Source organism: Spea bombifrons, chromosome 8 (assembly GCF_027358695.1).
Source record: "Spea bombifrons isolate aSpeBom1 chromosome 8, aSpeBom1.2.pri, whole genome shotgun sequence".
NCBI lineage: Eukaryota > Metazoa > Chordata > Amphibia > Anura > Pelobatidae > Spea > Spea bombifrons.
Genome location: NC_071094.1, coordinates 12471981 through 12488383, shown reverse-complemented (window position 1 = coordinate 12488383; position 16403 = coordinate 12471981). Strand labels below are relative to the sequence as shown.

The following is a 16403-nucleotide window of genomic DNA, read 5'->3' as shown; positions in this document are numbered from 1 at the left end:
CCAAACGACCCGGCCACCCACTCCAACATCCGTAACAAGTAACCACACTCCCCCGATCCGCACGGACCCACACAAAGAAAGTCATCCAGATAGTGAACCAAAAACCGACTCCCTGCCTCCATCCTGACCACCCATTCAATGAACGAACTGAACTTCTCAAAATAAGAACAAGAGATGGAGCAACCCATAGGGAGACACAAGTCGACAAAGTACTGACCCTCAAAATAACAACCCAACAAATGATGACAATCCGGATGAATCGGCAACAAACGAAATGCCGATTCAATATCCGCCTTAGCCATAAGGGCATTAGGGCCCGCCTTCCTAACCAACTCGACAGCCTGGTCAAATGATGCATAGGAAACGGAACACAACACCTCATCAATGTCATCGTTCACCGACAAACCCTTCGGGTATGACAGGTGATGGATCAACCTGTACTTCCCAACCTCCTTCTTAGGAACCACCCCCAACGGTGACAAACGTAAATTAGCCAGAGGGGGAGAAGAAAAAGGACCCGCCATCCTGCCCAAAGAGACTTCCTTCGCCAACTTGTCCCTCACCACCTCTGGAAACTCCAAAACCGACTTCAAATTCCGATTACAACTTCGAAATTGCCGAACAGAAAAAGGAATGTAAAACCCATAACGAAAACCGTCAAACAACAACTGCGCCGCATCACGATTACCGTAGCGGCTTAGCCAGGGCCGCATCGCGTTTAACCTCACCGGGGTTAGCCCCAGAGGAAGCGGCCCCGGACCCGGAAGACGTAGTTCCCGATACTCCCCCAGATTTTCCCTTCCTGAAACACTTTGTGAAACTATGGGCACCCCCACAACCGGAACATTCATGCTTGAACTTGCAAGCAGACCCCCACTTACAATGGCTGTCGTTGAACAGCCAACAAAAACCTTTCCTATTGACGGCCGACGCGGAACTGTGCCCGCCCGTGCCGGCCCCCGACTGAAAGGGCTGCGCCTTCTGCGCCATCATAAGCTTCATCCATAATGGCAGGTCCATCTGGTCCCACCGCATACCTGGATTAGCCGACAACCGCTGCCTAAACTGCTCGTCGTATTTCCACCACGCCAGACCCCCATACGTCCTATACGCTTCCCAAATACCATCCAAGTAACAAAAAAGAGGAGAGCACAAATTAGGCGACTTCTCCCCAAGAACACTAGCCAATATACAAAATGCCCTCAACCAGTTACCAAACGACTTAGGAATCTTCCTATAACGCTTTTTCTTTTCCTCCTCCTCCTTCTTAGCATCCTTCTTATCCTCCTCTTTCAAATCTATAAACTCCTCCAAAGGCAACAAAGAAAATATCTCCACAAAATCCCCCTTCCAAATCTTATCCTTAACCTCCTGCTTCAGATGAACCCCCAGGGGGCCAGCAAAAGAAACATAGGCATTCTGCCTAGCCGAATCAGGAATCCCACCTGTCAATTCTGCCCTCTCGACACTAACCGAAGAAGCCCCCGAGACCAAAGCCTCACCACTATCCACTCCTTCCACTGCTGACACAACTACCGCACCGCCTGCTCCCACACCAGAGCCAACCGGTGACCACACCTGACCACAACCAGAACCCACCTGAGACCCCTTCTGCAGAGACCCCAACAAACCCTTCAAACCGTCTAACAATTTTCGTGTTTCAACCATAGTGCTAGACTCACCACCGGAACCCCTGGCTGTAGCTCCAAGCCCCGAGGCTGCATCCTGGCCGCCACCATCATGAGAATCTCTTGGCAAGGCCGCACTCCTATCACCCCCAGCCGCCGCAGAAGGACGTCGCTGAGGACCCAAGCCATGACCTCCGTCTGCACCACAAGACCTAGAAGGAGATAAAACACGAGGCACAGAAAAAGATTCCCCACGAACAAACGAACCACGCCGAACAGGAATCCGAGACCGAAAACCACTAACATCCCCAACCTCCCTCCCCGGACTCCTACTGGGAGACCTAGACCTATCACAAGCCCTACTCAAACCTCTACCTAAACCCCCCGACGAAGACAGCGCCTCGATACTATCCCTAAGAAAAACCACATCCTGCACCTGACTCTCCAACCCCAAAGTGCGGCCACCGTGGCCCACCTGCCTAAAACTAGCCTCCCCAACCGACAACCCAACATCCTGCGTCACACGCTGCGCCCGGCCCAACAAAGTGGCCGTAAAACCAGAGACAGCACCACGGGACCGCCCGAGGCCCGCCGCAAAACTCTCATCACCCCCAGTCAGCTGCTCAGCCGCAGAAACGGCACCTTCACCGCACCGAAGGCCCGCCGAAAACGCTCGGGGGCTGCCACTAACCCTCAACGCTCCCTCCTCCTCCGACGAACACGACGGAGAATTCCCGCCACTGCGCACCTCAGGGGCAGACGCACCGCCAACCACGCTGCCGCCTGTCTCACCCCCCGCTGACCTAACAGCACCCCTCGACCTCCCGGGGCCCGCCGCACTCGCTTCCGCATACCTGCCAACGTAGCCGCGACCCACACCAGCCATGTCGACCTCCAACCGCTGCTGTTCCGCCAGGGCCCGTTGAAAACCGCGGAGCGCCCGCGAAGTACCACTCCCACGAACACCAGCTCCGCTCCGGCCTCCAACGCTCTCGTCGCGCCTGTCTCCCGAACGGCTCCGGACCCGACGTCCACCAGATGACAGCTCCGGACTCAGGCGCTCCGGAGGCCGTGTGCACCGCACAGGCCGACCCGACGAAGGAACCTCCACGGCGTCCAACACAGGTGCCAACTGCTCCCTCAGCCAACCGGTACCACGCTCCCTCAAAGCCATCCGAAGCCCCTCCAGAATCTCCTCAATTTCCCGCTCCATCTGAAAAATAAAGCAAAAGCCTCTCCGAACCAAATTGCTCAATACAGAACAACCAGGATTTGGATAAGCAGTTAAGTGACAGTTACAAAATGGTTGCCACTTATATACCCTCTTAATAACCCCACCCATAACAACTCTAAGCCAATTAAATTAAAATCCTTCCTTTTTGCACACCACCTAGCTCTGTCAAGGCCCACTCCGCCTAAGCTGCGCTGCTCCATGGGCTTCATTAGTCTGCTGTTTGTAATTATTCACCAACAGAAGGCTTGTCAGGAGAGTTGTGGTTTCAGCTCCTTGATTTCACGAACTTCCCTCTGATACATTGTGAAACGCCTTTATTTATGTAAATGTTTCTTTGATACCCCCCCCTCTGTTTTCTATATTGAGCCCCCGTGTTATTTCCTGATAGATCCCTCAGTCTGCTCAATATTCAGCCCTAGGCTGTAGACGATTGTATAGAGTCTATATACAGGTACTCGGTATATTTCATAAGATATTGGAATACTTCAACAAGTTTGTTTAAGGTTTTTTTCTGAAAACCCATGACCTTTAAGTAAAGATCAGTATATACATTGCAGACCATTTACAAACACACATGCAGAAGCGCATTAATAAGTATAATGGAGGTTTGTTAAATGCATGTTCCAGCAACATTGTATCACTTTTGTTCTTCTAATGCTTGTCTTTTTTCTTCTTTCCTCCCTGTAAGATATTTAGAAAGAAAAAGAAATACTTAACATCAGAAATTCATATAAATATAAATCACACAAAATAAGTGACAAGTGAGGTCTTAAAAGCTTTTGTTACTTTATATGTATTTCTATTTTAGCGTAATAAAGTGTATCAACTGACTAAAGGCTTCATTTTCTTTTGGAATAATACAGCTATATCATTTTTTTTCTTACTGCATGACTTTACTTCTATGTTGACCCAAATATTATGTCACGTTGCCGCTCCGTCATAGGAGTCCCGGCACATTGCGCAGACGTCCACCAGCTGACAGAGACAAGGATCCAGGTCCCCTGTAGCGCTGCAGGGATCTGGATCTTACTCTTATTTGAGGTTGGATTATAAAACAAGGGGTATTTTTCAGAGCATTTCCCTTTAATCGCTTTAATCTTATTTCCCATTAAGACATACTTGCCAGGGGCTGGTAATTGACTCTAAAAAATGAAAAATATACAATATACAAAAATCTTTATGTATTAGTTATTGGCAGGGCTGGATTAAGATCATCATGGGCCTGGTGCTGAGGATTTTGGTGGGCCTTTTTTATAGAAATAAAATCAATAGACAGAAGCTTAACTCCTCAGCATCCATGTGTACTGGATAAGATGACATCAGTGCTAGGCAGATAATATAGGATATAATCTAATGTGATGGGATTGGGAGTACATCAGTACACTAAAAAAGTCATCATACACAGGGTGCCTGAAGTCACTAATCAATTTTAATAAAATATGCAGATTGAAATAGAGTAAATAACACAATAACTTTACTTCTCCTCTCACTGATTGTTGGGCCTGGAAAGGTTTGTCCTTTGAAGTGATCTACAAAGGAGGGTGCTTTATCTCTGAAATGGTAAAAATTAAATAGTTACATTTATTTCTACAGTGCCAGGAAACGGATGACCAAACACACACACCAGGACAGGCTCTGCCACATCAACAACCAAACATCAGGATGGGCTCTGCCACATTGACACCCAAAAACACACACACCAGGGCATGTTCTGCCACACCGACAAACACACCAGGACAGGCTCTGCCACACCAACACCCAGACATATACACCAGGACAGGCTCTGGCACATCGACACCCAAACACACACACCAGGACAGGCTGTGCCACACTGACACACACACACACCAGGACAGGCTCTGCCACACCAACACCCAAACACACACACCAGGACATTGACACCCAAACACACACACACCAGGACAGGCTCTGCCGCACTGACACACACACCAGGACAGCCTCTTCCACATCGACACCCAAACACAGGAAAGGCTCTGCCAAACTAACACCCAAACACACACACACCTGGACAGGCTCTGTCACACATCTGGATGGGCTAAGCTACAACAATAAAAACAATGTTTTTTTCCCACAATTCTTTGTCGTTGACCCCCCTTTTGTGTTTTTGCCCCCAGCCAGCCCCTCCTTTTAGTATTGATTTAAGTAATGGCCCCAGCTGCCCCCTTGTGTATTGATGCCGCCAGCACAGATAAAAGGATGCCCCATACAGCAGGTTTGGTCAGCAATATGTAAAAATTATATGTGTCCTGGAAAACAAGGCAAATTTGGTCACCCTAATGACCCCACACCCTTGCTGAATTTTCTAAAATGAGAAAATGTGTAAAAAAGTTACTTGGTGCCATTTAATGGAGTACAGGAGGAATGAGATTATTTAAAAGTTCAATTATTGAAGGTAACATAAAGTTTTATTAGGCTGGTCAGTAAGAGCAAAATTTAAAGAAAACACTGTGATACTCCGCAGAAGTGGCCAGAATAGTAAAAAACAAGAAGCATTTAGTAAATACAAAGAAAAGCAAAGTTAGGAAGACAGACAGATCTATAAGATTAGGCAGAAAGAAGAAAAGCATGTTATAAGAGCTGCCAGAGCACATGCAGAAGAGAGAATTGCTCTGTTAATAAAAAGTGCCACGGCTTCTTTGGTGGAGCACTGGAAGGTCATGTGATGCCTGCGCTCTGTCATAGAAGCCACTGGCTGCCAGAGAGAAGGATTCAAGTCCCCTGCAGCGCTGCGGGGAATATGGATCTTAGTCTTGTAGTCAGATCTCTATTTGAGGTTTGATTATAACGAATATAAGACGAGGGATATTTTTCAGACCATTTACTCTGAAAAAAACTAGAGAAAATACGGTATTTACCTAATTTCTTCAATTTCTCCTTTCTTGTCATATTTACATGTTAATATAAAACAATTTATAAACACAAAATGCAGCTTTTAAATCATTATTTTATTTATTGAAGGTAAAGAGTTCATCAAAACCTTTTTTACTCATGTGAAAAAATAATGCCATTACTGGTTGCCATCCTTTGCGCAAAAAGTGCAATCAAACATTTGCAATAAATAGCAATATTATTATTAATATTGGTGACTCTTCTTGGCTTAATTCAGCCACATTGGAAGGTTTTCGAGCATTACCTACGGATTTAAGTCAGGACTTTGACTTGGTAGCACCGAACCTTCATTTTGTTTATTTTGAGCCATTAAGAGGTGGACTTGCTTATGTGCTTCGGAACATGGTCCTGCTGCATAACCAACTGCGCTTGTGCTTTAGGTCACAAACTGATGATTGGACATTCTCCTTCAGGCGTCATCAATTATGGGAAGTCGCCCAGGTCCTGAAACAGCAAAGCAGTCCCAGGCCACCACACTACCACCACCACCGTGTTAGACTGTTGGTATGATGTTATGGAATGCTGTGTTAAGATTTACTTCAGATTTACCAGGAAGCATGTCTTTCAAAAAAATTCCACTTTAGACTCATCAGTCCACAGAATATTATCCCAAAAGTCTTGAGGATCATCAAGATGTATTTTGGCAAATGTCAGACAAGAGTTTGTGTTATTTTTTTTCGTTTTCTCCATTTGTAGATAATGGCTCTCACAGTGCTTTGCTGGAGTCCCAGAGCCTTAGAAATTGCTTTGGATGATTTCCAGACTGATAGATGTCAATGACTTTGTTTCTTCTTTGCTCTTGAGTTTCTTCAGATCGTGGCATCATGTGCTGCTTTCTGAGATCTTTAAGCCTACATCACTTTCTATTTAATTGATATTTAGATTCAGCAGGGCTGGGAGTAATCATGTCTGGGGGTGTCTAGTGAAATTAAACCCAATTATCATTTAAATTTGGTTAATTAATTGATTCAATAAGTAAGGGGGCAATTACTTTATCACATAGTGCCAGGTTGAGTAGGATAGCTTATTTTCCTCCCATACATAAAATCTTCATTTGAAAACTGCATTTTGTGTTTTACTGGAGTTGACTTTATTTAATATTAAAATTAGTTTGATGATCTGAAACATTCCAATGTGACAAATGTGCAAAAGCCAGAAAAAATGGGAAAGAGTGGAAATACTTTTTCACAGTACAATGTATATGTACGCATATTTATTTTTTACTACGTGTTTGTGCATCTATGTTACGCTTTACAGTATAATAAAAGGGGAGGTACAATAAGTGGAGTCATATAATATGTGACGTTGTCTAAAGACAAGGGTACGGTGAGTATTAGTCCCTGTCCCATCATTAGCTGTCCCACTGTGCCAGTCCCTCCACTAGCTCTGCATACCCTCTGAAACTAAATTTAAAATATGGTCCTTTACCTATAGCTTGCTCTGACTCTTTCTCCTGGCTCACATTGTATTGATGACATCAGATGTATCTCAACATTTCAACATTTCAATCTTATGCCCCCTGAGCCAGAGGTAAGTTATGAATTTGGTTCCTACTGTTTGTGATTTTCGTATGTCTCCTGGTAAGGTAAACCTGCAGTATTTCAATGGCTATATCCCAATCATACCAAAACTTAACGTTACCTTCACATTCGCTATTGTGCCACATGAATCAATGGATGCAGCTTTTAGAGGAGCTATGAGGGTAGCGACGTCTGGACTGGACGACTTCAAGTAATGAGAGACCTCGTCTAACAGCTCTTCAGGAGATGAAGGCCCCCGGAAAACCGAGATCTTCAAGCAGCTAAATGGAGGAAAATTTAGCCAGTGTTTAATATGTTGCGCCTACAACATAATTACATTGAATGTTACATGTGTCGATATTCAACGTACTCTACTCAATATACTTTTGTAACTAAATATACATACAGTTTTGAAATAATTCTTGAATGATAATAAATTATTATTAATTGTTGCTATGGCAATAGAATTGTTTAATTCCCAATGTATGTAGTCCATTATGGCTACGGTTCTCAATGCCAATGTAGAGTTCTTCTGTGTATGACCAGGCATGAAGGGGTTTTTTTGTGGCCCCTAGTGGGTGGGGGTCCAACCTACTTATACATTGCGGGTATTTTCTTACATTACATTGGGACCTACTTTCATTGGAGGACACCATATTTTCTGGAGTGACAGCTGGCATTCTCCTGGTCCAGGCAGGGCTGTAGCAAGGGTGAGGCGAGTGAGCCACTCGCCTTGGGCGCACCTGCGAGGGGGCGCACAGCTGCCCGATCAGAAGCTGCAGGTCTGCTTGGGGAGATCACGGACAGTAGCATTTCTATTTGGGAGAGGGCGACCAGAAAGGCCCCCTCCCCTGTGCCGGTCTTCAGGGGACTGCACGATTGTGCTCTCCCCATCCAGCCCTGCTCATCAGGCGCCCCCGTGGGCAGTGCGCACCCAGGCACCATCAGCACTGGTCTGGGGTGGAGGTGTCCGATGAGCAGGGCTGGTTGGGGATATCACAATCCCCCTCAAACCGGCCCAACATTTGACAGACCTCACGCTCCCTATTCAGACCTCGTCTTCCGTTCTCCCTAACCACTATGCGACGGCAAATGATGCAGAGCTCCGGGATATGATGTCAAGCAGAGGCCTGGAGTGACAGACCTCGAGCTCCCACCACAGGATGGAAGATAGAAGATGATGGAAGATGAGAAAAGTAATAGATGAGAGAAAGGGCTGTGTATAGATGTGTGTTTGTAAGCTGGTGTGTGTGTGTGAGGGCTGTGTATATGTGTGTGTTTGTAAGCTGGTGTGTGTGTAAGTGCTGTGTATGTGTGTGTGTTTGTAACCTGGTGTGTGTGTATGGGCAGTGTGTGTGTATGTGTATGGGCAATATGTGTGTGTGTGTATGAGCAGTGTGTGTGTGTATGAGCAGTGTGTATGGGCAGTGTGTGTGTGTGTGTATTGGTAGCGTGTGTGTGTATGGGCAGCATGTGTGTGTATGGGCAGCATGTGTGTGTCTGTGTGAATAGGCAGTGTGTGTGTGTGTATGGGCAGCGTGTGTGTGTATGGGCAGTGTAGGTATTTCTGTGTTTGTAAGCTGGTGTGTGTGTATATGTGTGTGTGTATATGTGTGTGTGTAAATGTAGGGGAGTGTGAGGGCAGTGTATGTGTATACACGTGTTAAAGGGCAGGTGTGTGTTTGTAAGCTGGTGTGTGTGCGTGTGTAAGGGCAGTGTAGGTATTTGTATGTTTGTAAGCTGGTGTATGTGTATATACATATTAATGGGCAGGTGTGTGTGTGTGAGGGCAGTCGCGTGTAAGGGCAGTGTATGTGTGTGTTTATGGGCAGTCGTGTGTAAGGGCAGTGTATGCATATATGTGTGTTTATGGGCAGTTGTGTATAAGGGCAGTGTATGCGTATATGCGTGATAATGAACAGGTGTGTGTAAAGGCAACGTGTATGTGTGTTTGTGTGTTTATGGACAGGTGTGTGTAAGGGCAGTGTAAATTAAACAACCTCTGTAAAAAAAAAATAGCTGGGGGGTGCAATTTTTCATTGTTGCCTCGGGTGCAAAAGGGCCTAGCTCCGGCTCTTGGTCCAGGTGCCACAGAAGGGCACCATCTGTCACCCAGAAATGTGGAAGTAGGTCTGATCGCCCATACTACATGTAGCACTATATGTGTCTCATAGACAGAACCCAGTGACTCCCTCTTGGATGTTCGGGAAAGTGTCACCAGACTGCTTTGAAGTATTCAGTAGCTACCAACAGCATGACTCGGGCACTATCTATAACATACAGCTGAATACATAAAATAAAACACGTGAGACATGAGGTCGTTGGAAAAGTGTAAGGCCACAGCGCTTTATTACTGTGACAAATAAAGAAATAAAAGAAGATATGAGATAGGTTATGCATACATCACATTTTAAAACCAGATAACATTTCGTAGGGATATCCCGCCAAATACCATGCGGAGACCGCTGGGTCGGAACACCCTACCCTTTAAAGTTCCCCCAGGGACTGAACCCGTGGAGAAACTGAAATACACATAACTGAATGGTATAACAACCAATAAAACACAGCATACCTATCTCAAAACATCCGCCATAGCTAAAATAAAATTAAGAAGGAGACAAGTAAAAAAAGGGGAGGGAGGGCGGGGATTCACTGCTTTAAGCGCTGGTCAAAGTATCTGACCAGCGGCGGGAAAAAGGGGTCACCTAAATAGACAGCCAAAAAACCCCACCCAACCAGCCGGGGAACCCCATAGGGTGTCCTTTATCTGACCCCCTAAGGACTGGCAACAAGCTTTCTGTTAGACTAGGCCCAGTCATGCAGCCCTTCCTCTTAATATCCAGGGCTTGACTCTCAGGTTAAAGATCTCGCTAATTACTTATCGTTAAATGCTGCTTATTACTCAAACCGTGTCATAAGCATTCAAACAAAGAAAAGGAATCCCAGCACTCCAAACAGCTTCCAGTCTCTAGGACACTTTATTAAGCGAAAACAAACAAAAGCAACGTTTCGGCCAAACAGGGCCTTTGTCAAGCTGTCATAAGCAGACACACAGCGTTCACAGGTGCTCCTCGATCCACCCAGAACTGGTTTACGTTCCTCCTACTCCACAGGTAGCTATGATTTTAGATAATCTGCTATTGGACAGAACATAAAAAAAACCTAACATGGCAAACATTCGTAAATCTAAATATGTCAGCGTCCGCAGAGCAGGGTGAGAGACAAGGAACGTTCCCTCTCTCACCCAAACGTCCAATTTTGCACCAAAGAATGAATGAGCCCCATAATTCTTGTAAGAGCCTAGCTGGGAACTCTTAAGGTTTGACCCGGAGTCCGTGGTTTGTTGCCCAAATATCAGCGTCTCCGGATGAAGGAGTAAAATCTCCAGATCACACGGTCTGGAACTGACTCTGTCCTATTCTACACTGCTGTGATCATACATAAGACCCCTACTTGGTGCTTTTGATACCAGTATGTTATGGATGATATCCCTGCTTGAATGCAGGTGACTCAGTTAAGCGCATCTTTAAAAAAAATGACAAGTCTTACAATTTGGCAAATCACTCCAAAGAATCTTCTTGACGTGCTATTAAAGGGTTAATACCTAAATAGTTGCAGTCAGCTGACTAAAGAAGATCTCCAAGGTATGCCTAACTGGCACTGATGTCACGTCTGATGGTTCAACTGACCTGAGGCTATCAGAGATGAGTCCAGTCTTGGACATGCGCCTCTACTTCCGTCATTTCCCCTCTCCATCTAAGAAGGTTCTGCACTTTAATGCATTGCTGGGCTCTGGGCAGACATTTCAACACCTGAAAGACCCTCTAAGCCCAGTCTAATGGTAGGAAGGCACAGATCAACCACCAGTACAAATATTTTAAGTAACAAAAAAGGTTTTTACGTTCCATTTTCAGGATGGCATCCTACATAGACACGTAACAGTGCGACGGCGGCAGGCACCTAACACGCTGCCACCAGCGTATGTATGATGGCGCTATATACAACAATAAATAATAATAATAATCATACAACAGGCCATTAAAATACAGAAACACATTGATAATGATCACTGTCCACAATTTTACAGAAACTCAATATGCGCTGGCTATGGATGAGTTAATCCCGGTATATAATAGCAATGATCATATATAATGTGATATATGATCTACTCTTATATCATCATGAGGATCACATATAGACATTTAAATGCCCCCCATGGGACCTCCTACAGAAACTCACCCATCGCAACTCCTCTGGAGGCCACTTTTGCTGCCTCTTCGTGGTCCTGGAGTGAGAGCAAATCGCGCAGGTCGCTTCTCACCCTGTTCAGTCTGGTTTCGCTCTGCAGGCACTTCTCCAGCAAGTTGCATAAAAGGGTGTTACATTTCAGCTCCTGGGCACCCCTGGGCTTCAGCTTCTGCTTGCAAATGTGGCACCTGTCCACTGCTGGCCCCCGCAAGCACCTTTTGCAGAAAGAGTGACCGCATCTTACAGTTACAGGGTCCCAGAGGGCCTGCTGGCAGGAGGGGCAGTTAAAGACATCCATGGGTCACAGGAGGGTAACACTCCACCCCCGCTTGGCATGCAGCGGATCCGGACTCCGGCGGAGACAAAGTGGGAAGAAGAAGAAGCACAAAGAGCCCCTGACATAACATGTGCGGCAACATTACATAAAGTGTGTGCTCACGTGACCGGCAGGGGTGGCCTCCCATTGGCTGTCTCTGGGCTGCCCTCCCTTGTTGTGAAACAGCCCATGTTGTTGGTTTCATAAGGGCTGCGATGAGGAGGGGGGCAGGCGCAGGCGCAGGCTGTTAACATGTGTGTAGGGAACAGTGGCGACTCTAGAAACAATATTTAAGGGGGGCACACAAGATACCACAGTCAAACTGGGGGGGCATTAATAATTTCCACCATTAAATCATACCACTGAAAAAACACACACTGCTGATCTCAGCACTGAAGGTATATATCAAATAAACAGAATCAGACATACAAATCCTGTATTTGCAGGTATACAATAATAATATATGAAACGTAGCATCGCAGGTATAGATCAACTGAATAAGACATATTAACCCTGTATTTCCAAGTACACAAAAATAATGTATGGAAACATAGCATAGCAGATATGGATCTACAGAATAACACAAAAACCCATCTTTGCAGGTAAAGATCAATTGGAATTCACATAAAAACAGGGCATTAAAGGCATTTAAAAAACCCCTAAATTACAGGCATAGATCACAGGTTGCACACCCCAAAGCCAGCCCTGGCGTCCACACTGCCCACATAGAACCCGACTAGCACCCAGATAACACACATAAGATTTGCAATCTTTGTCCCCAAACAGCCCAGCACAAGTCAACTTTGTCCCCAAACAGTCCGGCCAGTGCCATCTTTGTCCCATATACACCCTGCCTGTGCCATCTTGGTCCCCAAGGCTCAAACCTCCTGCTAGTGCCATCTTTGCCCTTCCACAATTATACATCTATGATACACAAACACTTTTACAGTCACTCACTAATTCACACTTTAATTCAGACAACTCATCCACACATTAACTCATGCTCTCCCTCATTCACTCAATGCATCCACACATTAACTCATGCTCTCCCTCATTCAGGCAACTCATCCACACATTAACTCATGCTCTCCCTCATTCAGGCAACTCATCCACACATTAACTCATGCTCTCCCTCATTCAGGCAACTCATCCACACATTAACTCATGCTCTCCCTCATTCAGACAATACATTCACATATTAACTCATGCTCTCTCTCATTCACTCAATGCATCCACACATTAATGCACACTCTTTACTTATATCTACCCCCTCTCCCTCCCTCATCACTTTTTAACCCCCTCCCGCATCACTTTTTAACTCCCTCCCTCATCACTTTTTAACTCCCTCCCTCCCATCCTCATCACTTTTTAACTCCCTCCCTCCCTTCCTCATCACTTTTTAACTCCCTCCCTTGCTCATCACTTTTTAACTCCCTCCCTCCCTCCCTCCCTTGCTCTTCACTTTTTAACTCCCTCCCTCCCTCCCTCCCTTGCTCATCACTTTTTAACTCCCTCCCTCCCTTGCTCATCACTTTTTAACTCCCTCCCTCCCTCCCTTGCTCATCACTTTTTAACTCCCTCCCTTGCTCATCACTTTTTAACTCCCTCCCTCCCTCCCTTGCTCATCACTTTTTAACTCCCTCCCTTGCTCATCACTTTTTAACTCCCTCCCTCCCTCCCTTGCTCATCACTTTTTAACTCCCTCCCTCCCTTCCTCATCACTTTTTAACTCCCTCCCTCCCTTCCTCATCACTTTTTAACTCTCTCCCTCCCTCCCTTCCTCATCACTTTTTAACTCCCTCCCTCCCTCCCTCCCTTCCTCATCACTTTTTAACTCCCTCCCTCCCTCCCTTCCTCATCACTTTTTAACTCCCTCCCTCCCTTCCTCATCACTTTTTAACTCCCTCCCTCCCTCCCTCCCTCCCTCCCTTCCTCATCACTTTTTAACTCCCTCCCTTCCTCCCTCATCACTTTTTAACTCCCTCCCTCCCTTCCTCATCACTTTTTAACTCCCTCCCTCATCACTTTTTAACTCCCTCCCTCCCTTCCTCATCACTTTTTAACTCCCTCCCTCCCTTCCTCATCACTTTTTAACTCCCTCCCTTCCTCCCTCATCACTTTTTAACTCCCTCTCTCCCCCCTCTCACCTTGAAGTCCAGCGACGGGAGGACGATACTTCTGTCTTCCTGAACCGCTCGCTGGTGCCCGCTGCTTCACTGCTGAGCGCCGTTATATGACGTCATATTTCGGCGCCCAGCAGTGAAGCAGCGGGCACCAGCGAGCGGCTATTAAACGCTGTCTTCTTTTTTTGATGCGGGGGAGAACGAGGGGCGACGAGCGGTTGCTAGGCGCCCCTCTCTCTCCTCCGCATCAGTGTTTAAAAGCCGCTCGCTGGTGCCGGCATTTCATGCAGAGCGCCGCAAAATGCCGGCATATTGCGGCGCTCTGCATGAAATGCCGGCACCGGGACGGGGGTAGAGGGCTCGTGGAGGAGAATGAGGGGCGCCGAGCGGTTGCTAGGCGCCCCTCTCTCTCCTCCGCATCAAAAAAAAAAAAAAAATGCCGGTGAGCGGCATTTAAAAGCTGCTCACCGGCGCCCCCCTTGAGATGGCGCCCATGGCACGTGCCATGGCTGCCATACCCTATATACGCCTCTGCCTGCAACAATGCTGAACCCTTCTGATCTAGAAAGCCCCAGAGGCCAAAACGAACTGCATGACCGGGGCAAGCTAAAGTGAACAGCCTATCCTTAGAAACCATGTGGTGTAGTGGAGGCAGGGAATGGGCAACAGAAAGGTGCGGTACATATATATATATATATATAAATATATAAACTGGACGCCCTCCCCTTGTTCCTGGCGCGTCCCTCTCTCCCTGTTGTTTCGGTCATCTTGATGTATTTTGATAGGCGGTTTTTGTTTGTGTGGTTCCTGTTAATTAATGTTTTGGAGACGGTTCGTCAATAGTGAGGTGGAGGTACGCCTCAGTAAGTTGTATTGTTTTCCCTAGGGCAGGGTCCCTTTGATAACGTAATGTGATTTATGCCAGTCTGTCTGCCAATGTAGGCTTACGGCAGGTGGGAGTAATGTCGGCATTGGTTACAGTGGCTTGTTGCCATATGTTTTATGAATATTTTAAGGCGGTCTTATGACTAAACGTTTACTGTTTTTACAAGGTGTATTGCTTGACAGAGATAGCACCAAGCAGCGTTTGACGCGTATTAACATTTGAATACTGTTTTCTTAAACAAACTAATAAAGCGCTGTGGCCATACACTTTCCCACTAAATTTCGGTCTCCTGTGTGTTTTATTATTATTTTGTGAACTCAAAAAGAGGTATGCGGATCAAGGATCCTGACAACGCTAGCAGCAGAGGGGGTTCCACATCCGAGGCTCGTCGAAGAGGGGATGCGCCTGGATCGCAGAAAATAACTGTGAGGGTGAAATCATATATTTTTCTTAAAGTTCTTTCTGTACTGTTGGTGCCTCAGCTGAACAATGACACAATTTATATTCACCAGCATTTTCTGATTATGGTCCCCACATACATAGTTCTTCTTTGTTTAAGAGAACCGCATCCATGCTTTACATATTACCCTATATTACATAGTTTAGGGCTTGGGGCTAGTGATTTTGTATACTATATACTATAATACGTATAGTGTTAGGACTAAGGTTCTTTTTAAAAATGTTGGTTTTTATTTATTTATTTCAGGCAATCCTTGTACGACGGTGTACCAGGTCTCACAGTGAGCGCTGTTAAACACGATTGGGCTGCAGGGAGCCAACAAAGCTGGCTTCTAACGACTGCGTGATCTCCCAAGATCAGCAAGTCAGGACGTACTGATATGTCCTAATGGGCTTCTTTAAGAAGAAAATGAAGAAAAAAAAGAATACTTTCCAAAATGTATGTTTAATGTAATAAATTAAAAAAATGCATGGAGCCCCTTTATCGGTTAGATTAAGGGTTAGTGGCCTTGCACTAGGACATTACATATTGATAAAGCCTGCACCCATAGGGCAGGGTGCCATGAGGTTGTGGGGGCAAATAAAGGTCAGTTTATCATTAGAAATAACGCAGAATAATGAAAATGTATCCAGCTTCTGTGTATATATAAGAATATGTTACTATACGTGAAAAAATGTTTACCTCTTCTGGGTATTTCCCTGTTTGCTGAAATAAGAAATAAAGCATGAGTTCATTACTTACTTCTCTACTCCCTCCTTTCCTGCGTTCTCTCCCACGTGTTTCACATTCCCGATATCTCGCCCTCTCTACACATATTCCATCCCTGGTTACTTCTCTCCTGTTCTTAAACTATAATCTCCCTCTCCCATTAATTGCTTTACCTTTACTTATTGTTGCTCTTCCTCTCTATCAGACGTGTAAAAATAAAGAGAGGCTTTTTCGAGAAGCTATATCCATAGAGAGAATTAATAACTGGCCTCTGTGTTTATATACAGACCATGTGGACTGAGATCTTCCCTCTAAATACTCACCACACAGTCACTGCAGGCTCTTCTTCAACTAAAAATACAAAGCAATA

At 45.7% G+C, this 16403-nt stretch overlaps 1 protein-coding gene across 1 annotated transcript; it reads right to left on the bottom strand.

The window, feature by feature from the left end:
- Positions 1-3362: 3362 nt before the first annotated feature.
- Positions 3363-11838, bottom strand: LOC128503321 (LON peptidase N-terminal domain and RING finger protein 2-like). The gene is made up of 2 exons (XM_053473366.1): positions 11532-11838; positions 3363-3543 (listed from the first exon to the last, which is right to left on the bottom strand). The coding sequence occupies exons 1-2, from the start codon at positions 11836-11838 to the stop codon at positions 3500-3502; spliced, it is 351 nt and encodes a 116-aa protein (XP_053329341.1). The 3' UTR covers positions 3363-3499.
- Between the last annotated feature and the right edge of the window lie 4565 nt (positions 11839-16403).